The following is an 8,170-nucleotide window of genomic DNA, read 5'->3' as shown; positions in this document are numbered from 1 at the left end:
GATTTGGGCCGTTATCGGGCCAGATCTTTTTGGCTACCTGGGTAGATTTAAATTAGTAACTGTAACTGATTAGTTACATTTATTTTGTAATTAAATTACGTAACGCCGTTAACTAGTTACTCCCCAACAGTGCACACCACAAGATATTATTAAGATTATCATGCCAGAGGGAGCACGTGATCTCACGCAGCAGATCATCACTGATATTTCAGTGTTGTTTAGGCCTACATATGTTCGCTAGGGTGCTAGCAGCTCCCAGCGCTTCTCTTTCTCCTCAAGGTGCGTTTCCACTACAGCATCAAATCTGCGCTCAGTGCCGCTGGCAACGCTACAATGCCACTGCTTTGGGGCGTGTCAAATTTAGGGGAGAGCAGGCCTCTGAAAACAATGTTTACACCCTGTTTGCGTTTCATCCTCTTCTTTTCACAGTGATTGTCGCCCAGCGTTTTTCGCTCGATATTTGCATAAAGTCGAGGAACGCCCAAACTTTTTGACGCTCTCAGCCACTCTCAACGCTTTCAATCCCATAATGCACCGCGCAAGCGTTTAAGCTCAGCTTCAATCCACCTTTTTTCTTCAACGCGGAAGTAAGCCTATGGGTGAGACTTCCGGTTCATTAGCTGCTATAGGTAAATAACGAGGAGAATAACAACGTGCAGTAAACGGGAAAACTGTTTGCACTACAAACCAGTGTGTTCATAATTAAGATAATACATTAAAATAATATGATAAGACACCAACTTTCAATATCAAGCAGCAAAACGAACTGTTTTGTTCAGCTAAAAATAGCTGGACGGAGTGGACGCAGATGAGACCGGAAGCCAGACCCATAGAATTTACAAATGGTTACGACAAGAAAAAGGTGGATAGGAATGAATTGAAAACACTCGCTCTGCTGCGCTCGCTACGTGCCAGTGGAAACGCACCATTACAGTTGTGATACGTTTTTGACACACTATACAGACTACAAAACATCAAGAAGCAGTTTCCTCCGTCTCCACTATCCAATGGAGCCTTACAGCAGCTGTTTTGCAGTCGTGCATTGGCTATTGTGAAAGTACTGATTAATTATAGCCGTCGTCATCCCGATTTAAATCCTAAATATCAAACATGATTTGTGTGCGAGCAGATCGGGAGGTGCTAGATTCGATCGGCGAATGCCTCACATTACCAGATAATCTGCGGCGAACATCGGGACCGATCGAGATTTTTGCTCCGATTCTCGGGAGGGGGAAATCGGGCTAAAAAATCCTGTAGTGTGAGCTGGGCTTAAGGCTGGCTGCACACTAGACGATTTTAAGCCCGGTTTGCATCCCCGAACGATCGGGGGGGTGTGGCCCGATTCACGGCTTGTCGCAAACGATTTTTTGTCCCAAAAATCCTCTATTGTGTGGTGTCATTATGATTATTTATGCTGGGTACACACCACAAGATAATCGGGCTTGATCTTTCAAATGGACCATTGACACTCCTAATTGAGATTGTAGATAGAGTGTCAATGGTCCATTTGAGAGATAGGTGGCGGTAATGCACTTATAAGTCTGCCGCTGTCGAGGACGCACTCAGGACAGTTCAGACATTGCGGTGCATCAGAGGTAAAAAAACGATATAAATACTGTTCAGTTTCTTGCACAGACCGATCGTTTCGTGTCTTTTCACATCAATGTATCGTCACGAGCCGCAGGGTTTAATTTGGTTTTGTTTGTGTATGTTTTATGACTCTCAAAGCCGTGATTCCCATTCACCTCCATTATATGACTGACAGACTGCAACGGTTTGAGTTAAAAATCTTCGTTTGTGTTCTACTGAAGAAACAAAGTCACCTACATCTTGGATGCCCTGGGGGTAAGCAGATAAACATCAAATTTTAATTTTTGGGTGAACTATCCCTTTAACAGCCACTCTCAACAAAATAGCTAAAACTCTTCTTCTGGTTCTATTTCCAGGCCCCTCTGGTGATTGTTTGCCAGATAATGCACCTAAAAAAGAGGATGGTAGGTCTGGTTTGCAGGAAGTTATGACTATACTTTTTTTGACTCATACAGAATTAATACTTGTCAAAATGGTTGCTGAACAGGAGAATTGTTGGGAATTAGAGGTCAACTATTATTTGTTTGTTGTAATGTTTTATAACACAGTTTACATTCAGTTAGTGCACACAACACTATGTACTTTTCTTTGTCTGACACACAGAGAAGACGACACAGATTCCTAGTAGTTCTCAGACCGAGAGCCACCCTCACTCTGATACACAAGAGAGACAAGTGGACAGAGAGAACGACAGTACAGCTGAGGGCATAAAAGGAGGTAGCCTGAGATTAAAGCATATTATTGCATTTGCTTGCTTTCTATAAGTGTTGTCATGTTTAAGCAATTCTGAGGTTGGAACCAGGTCAGGAATCAGAGATTAATCAGATTTAACAGCCACTCTCAACAAAATAGCTAAAACTCTTCTTCTGCTTCTAGGTCCAGGCCTGTCTGATGATGAAAAAGTGGATGGTAGGTCTGGTTTGCAGGAAATTATAAATTGCTGAACAGGAAGATATGAGAATGTTGGGAATTAGAGGTCAACTAGTCATTTTTATTTTGTAAAATAAAAATAATTGTGACAACACTATATACACTATATTGCCAAAAGTGTTGGGACCCAGGGGCGTGTCTATGTGGTGGCCAGGGGTGGCACCGGCCCCCCCTGAAATTTGGCTGGCCACCCCAGGTGCCCCTCCTACCAGACATAATGTTACGCGATCCATGTGCGCAAGGACGAATCTCTCCACTCCCAAGCGGATTTCCTTCACTCACACAAAACTGGAGGTGTGCTTTTAAGTATTGTGCTTTTATGAATTGGCTCTGCTCTGTCACTGTCTCTGTCTCTGTCACTCTTTGTTTAGTGAGTGTACACGATGTATTATAACATACAAAGTTCCGCAAACCCCCCCCCCCCCTTCTAATGAACAGGTTTGACTACTTTAGTAATTTCCATGAGTACAAATCTTAATGTTTAAGCATATAATGATATTCTAGGGAATTGTGTGCTTCTAATTTTATAGCAACAGTTTGGACAGGAGCCTTTTCTATTCTAACATGACAATGCCTCTATGTATAAGGAAAGGTTAAAAAAGAAATGATTGATTCAGTCAGTGTGAAAGAACTTGGCTGGTCTGCAGAAAGCCAAGTCCTAATCGCAGCTGAACACCTCTGGTGTGACTTAAAAAAAAAACTCCCTTAAAGAGTTTTAAGGGATAACATTTTTGACTACAGGGGGACTTTAAATGCAGACCTTAAGGCCAAAAACTCATTACCAAACACCAATGACTTTAGAGATTAGTTTATTAGAGAAAATGAATAAATGTAATAAATTGTTAACCTTAATAAATGTATCAGCTCTACTTTGCTTCCTATGACGTGTTTCTAGTTAAACATTAAAGGCAGGGATGAACACGAATTAATTCTAGTAAGGTACTAACGCATTTACAGAAGTGAAACTAACTTTAATTTTTTTTAATAAACTTTCAAAATTACACAGTTCAACAGAAAGTTTTTGTTTTACATATTTTTCACATTCCTGTGAAAGAAACATTAGAGCGTTTTCATCTGGATATAGATTATAATTGCTCTTTCTGTAACTGTAAAAGAGAGTCTATCGTGCATTTTTTTTTTTTTTGAATGTCCCTATTCCTCTTTGTTTTGGTCTGAGTTACACAGTTTCTAAGTGTTAAAATGAACTGCGTCCTAGTCTTAAATTTATCATTTGTTTTACTTCATTCAAATGAATATGACTTTTCTAAAAGAAAAATATTTGATCTGTTTTTGTTAACAAAACAAAAACTTACAAATTAATTTAACTCAAACCCCAGTTTGCTCATTTTCTAACAGCCTTTAAAGCTTATTTGGAATCTGTAAAATTAAAAAAAAAAGAACGAAAAGCCCAAAGAACTATGTCGTTGCTAAATGAATTTAACATATGTTTGTGATGCCCTTTTAACTTTTCTTTTCCTTTGTGTTTTCGTTTTTTTATTTATTTATTTTTGTTTTGTTAAAATTACTTCAAGCTGTATTTACAGAAGTGAAACTAACTTTTTTTTTTTTTAGATTATTGAACAATGCAAACTTTACAACCATAAATGGCCGTAGAAGTGAAACTAACTGTGAACCTCAACTATTTCCGGGAGAGAAGTTGTGTTTCACTGAAGTCGCTCCGACGAAGACCATCATTAATGTTCCGCTTTCCGGTTTCGGCTGCACTGGACAAGTAAAAAGTTTGATAATAAGTGGTGAAATATAAAAAATGGACACAAGTGATTCTAAAGAAGATGGACCAACAACTAGGAGGAGAAGCGCCAGACAGGCACCCACGCAAGGTTTGACTTTCTAATACTCTTAACGTGGCTTAATGTACTACAATAATGTAACGTTACTACAACAGTGTCCAAGCACCAAATATTATTTACCTGCAATAAATATTATCTATTGCCAAAAGAGCGAATCCGTAATCCACGGCGAAAGACAATATTATCATGTTAAGGGTTTCCTTTTTATATAGAAACCTGTTAAACGAAACAGGCTAACGTTGCGTAGCGTAAAACGTAACGACTCGCTGCTTGTCTTTAAGATTATGTGCATATCCGTGCCTGTAGATAGTATCAATAAATGCAAAACAAATTATGTCAAGGTCAATCTCTCCGCACGTTACGTTACTTTATATAACTATAACGTTGAACTGCAATTGTCTTACACACCGTCTCATGATTGTGTCTGTACGTTACCTCTCATGCTAGTAATAATACGGAGAAAAATGTACTTCCAAAGCTACACTCTCTTTCTCTCAGTAGATTAAGATGCTTGTTATTTAACCTTTTTTAAGTATTTGCTAACTAGGCTGAACTTTTAAAATATCCACTGTTTAGCTTGAGCATATGAGCTAAAGGGCTAATAGTTCCGTTTTTAATGATCTCTATATCGTTTACATTTTATAGATTTCTTATAAGATTATAAATAAAGTTCTCAATGTATAGTTGCTAATGTCTCTGTTTACTTTAAAATCATTCATTTTCTTGTCAAGATCATGTGGTGTGTCGGTTTCCGCTGGCGCATAACAAGCAAAAATACTTAACAAAAATCTTATAATTTGTTGGCATATTTCTGTAAGGTTCACTCAGTTCCTCTTCTGTCTTAGCTTTATACAGTGAGGATCTTAAACCCAGAAGCCCAATAAAGAGAACCTGGAAAATGAGGGAAGATGATGGGGCATACAGAGCTGTCAATGGAGCCAAGGAGCCCAAGAGTCTCAATAAGGAGGATGAGGATGGTATGTGAAATTACATTTTTTTTTTAAATTCTCTTACATTTAGTTTTTCAGGCAAAACGTATTTTTAATGCTAATGTTTATGCTATTTTTTTTTTTATTAAACCAAAACAGAATCCTCTGTTAAGAAGCAAAAGCTCGGAGAGAAGAGAAGGGTTGTAAATGAGAAAGGTGATGGTTTAAACCAAACAGATGATGCAAATATGGAGATGGGTGAGAAAGAAGACCAGGATCAAGAAATGAACTCAGATGAGGAGACTGAGCAGGAGCAGGAGTCTAGTTTGACAGGTAAGATTCTATATGAGGAATAAGCATAAGTGTTATAATATTAAATATCCAATAAAATTAACGGGGGTGTTATTTTCCTTCTGTGGGTTCCTCAGCCCAGCCTGGGACAGAAGAAATGCATCCAGCCCATGTAAGGGAGGAAAGTCTGGAAAGTGAAGGGTCACTCAACAAACAAAGGCCTATTCATCTAAATATTAAGGTCATTGAAATACCCAAACCCAAAGCAGAAAATTACAGACCAGTCACAAAATGTGGAGGTTTGTTATCATTAATAAAATTACCTTTTGAATTACAATTAATAAATACATTTGCAATTAAACGGGCAGGGGCTCAAGCCACCCCCGGCCCGTCCCTTATGTGCACACCTCTGCTCACAACTATCCTTTTCATTGCAGATGCCTCTAGTATGGGAGCTGTTCCACTGGAACATCAACAAGAGGTGTATAAATTGAGGAATAGGAATAACATGAACTACCAGAATCATGTAACAGAGAAACACAAAAGTTTGTAAAACATTTTTATTATATATATATATATATATACTGTATATTAAAGTAGCCATATTTGTCCTTGTAAAAGTGCAAAATTATGCTTAATCACGTTCTTACTGTATATGATAAATAGTTTTCATTCATTTGATTTAATCAAAGGTTGTGTTCTTACTATAGATCCCCCTGGTCTTAGGAGTTGGAATAGACACCCACCAACTGAACCCCAGAAGAGTTACGTCTACCCAACAATTCAGCGTCCTATCACAAATCAAACTAATCACAAATACACAGGTAACATTTTTTTGTAGTTGTCCTTTTTATTACTATTTTACAGCATTACTATTGTCAATTTTATTGCTAAAGATATATATTCAAACATTTTACATTAATAGTTTTGTCTTATGCCAGTAAAGAAAAATGGATAATATTTAAGAAATTGTAGATCATAATTCTCTTAATTTGCCTTCAAGAATTGAAGAGTTTGCAGAAACCAGTCACCTCAAAAGCAAGTCCAGCCCCCTCCTCTAGAGGTATTTTCAGTCCTTCATCCATTCCTTTATAATTAAAACAATCAGATTTGTTTCACATCCACAGTGTTTTGTTAATTCAGAACTTCGTGTTTTTCTAGGCTGGACGTCGTACATGTGCAAGTACAAGTGGGCTCTGATACTGACAGGATTACTTGCTTTGGGCTTTTTTGGCTTTTTGACCTATCAGAAGTTCTTACACTCCCGTTTGCCTCAAACTGATGTGGTCCATTCTAAATCAGTGGAGAAATTTGACCTGGAGTTAGCAGCTCTACAAGCTCTTTTTCCCAGTCAGCGCTCAGTGTTCTGGAAGAGGAGTGGGAAACATCTTAAGAGCCACCTGGCGACGGTCAACCCCACTGAACCGGTCAGCGTAATTCTGACTGCTGGCCTTCAGGCTGAAAGGACATTGGGCTGCCTTGCTCGAAGATTAGCCGGGGTGTACTCTGCTACCTATAACGCTTCAATCTTAGAAATCAATGGGACCACCAAAAGAGCACAAGACAGTAACCGGGTCAAGCTGGAGATTGATGAAGAGCTGAGGGAAGCGTTTGAAGGTGATAAACCTGCAGCTGTTGTGCACCGTTTTGAGGAGCTCCCTCCTGGATCTACGCTCATATTCTATCGTTACTGTGACCACGAGAATGCTGCTTACAAGAAGGTTTTCCTGGTCTTCACTGTGATGCTTTCGGTGGATGAAATAGCCCCGACGACCAGTCTAAGTGCAGTGGAGGACATGGTACATGACCATGTAAAACATAAGTTTGTCATCTCAGACAAATCCACTATGTTTAATCAAATGGATGTGGATAAACTGAGTGGACTGTGGAGCAGAATTTCTCACCTCATCCTGCCAGTGGCTGCAGAAGAGAAAATTGAACAGCAGGGATGTGGGGCATAACCTCACGGAAAATCATAAGATTGTATTACTGTATTGGGCTGGGCAAGTCATTTTGTAGAGTTTTGAGTTTAACTGGTCTACTTCATGAATGTGTGGACCACAGAAATGTACATAGAGGATCTATATTCCAAAGAGGTTTTTTAAAAAATGTATATGTTTATAAATGTTTTATACAAATGGTTTTTGTATTCGCCTACATTTGGTTCTTTGTTTTCTTTGATAATATGTGTGTGAAGGCAGACACTTGATCATATAATAATAATAATGATAATAATAATAATGCTTCTGGAATGAAATAGTAAGCATCTCGCTTACAATATAAATCAGCAAATGAATTGTTGTACATTCCTTCCTTTTGGCCCAAATGTTCAAGTGAGGATGAAGACCACAAGTGTGTGGCGAACTTTTCATTACCTAATGGGACACTGTTCAACTGGGGGCAATATAGCATTGTTTACTAGTATGAAGCCTTATTAACAAGCCTTTGTAAAAAGAACAGTTAGCACATTAATTTATAAGGTAACAGCCTCGACAGCTGTGCTGAATCAATGTTCGGTGTTTGTCATGTGACAACACTTTAGCATACTATGAAATATTTGTTGCTTATTGTATACTGTTTCACATACTGTTATTTAAAAAAAAAAAAAAAAGTAGGCAG

General features: G+C 38.4%; 1 protein-coding gene across 2 annotated transcripts; it reads left to right on the top strand.

Moving 5' to 3' along the window:
- The first annotated feature begins 4,162 nt into the window (after nucleotides 1-4,162).
- LOC107677026 (torsin-1A-interacting protein 1-like) lies at nucleotides 4,163-7,689 on the top strand. 2 transcript variants are annotated; one of them, XM_016471819.1, is made up of 8 exons: nucleotides 4,163-4,361; nucleotides 5,177-5,308; nucleotides 5,420-5,593; nucleotides 5,689-5,850; nucleotides 5,989-6,096; nucleotides 6,262-6,375; nucleotides 6,555-6,614; nucleotides 6,713-7,689. In XM_016471819.1, exons 1-8 carry the CDS (start codon nucleotides 4,289-4,291, stop codon nucleotides 7,510-7,512), a joined length of 1,623 nt encoding a protein of 540 aa, XP_016327305.1. In that variant the 5' UTR covers nucleotides 4,163-4,288; the 3' UTR covers nucleotides 7,513-7,689. The 2 variants fall into 2 exon arrangements, with proteins under 2 accessions (XP_016327305.1, XP_016327295.1); XM_016471809.1 differs by having other exon boundaries at nucleotides 5,680-5,850.
- The last annotated feature ends 481 nt before the right edge of the window (nucleotides 7,690-8,170 follow it).

This window comes from Sinocyclocheilus anshuiensis, unplaced genomic scaffold (assembly GCF_001515605.1).
Source record: "Sinocyclocheilus anshuiensis isolate Anshui unplaced genomic scaffold, SAMN03320099.WGS_v1.1 scaffold1403, whole genome shotgun sequence".
In the NCBI taxonomy this organism is placed as follows: Eukaryota; Metazoa; Chordata; class Actinopteri; order Cypriniformes; family Cyprinidae; genus Sinocyclocheilus; species Sinocyclocheilus anshuiensis.
Note: the sequence above shows the minus strand (reverse complement) of the source record. Positions and strands in the feature narration are given on the sequence as shown.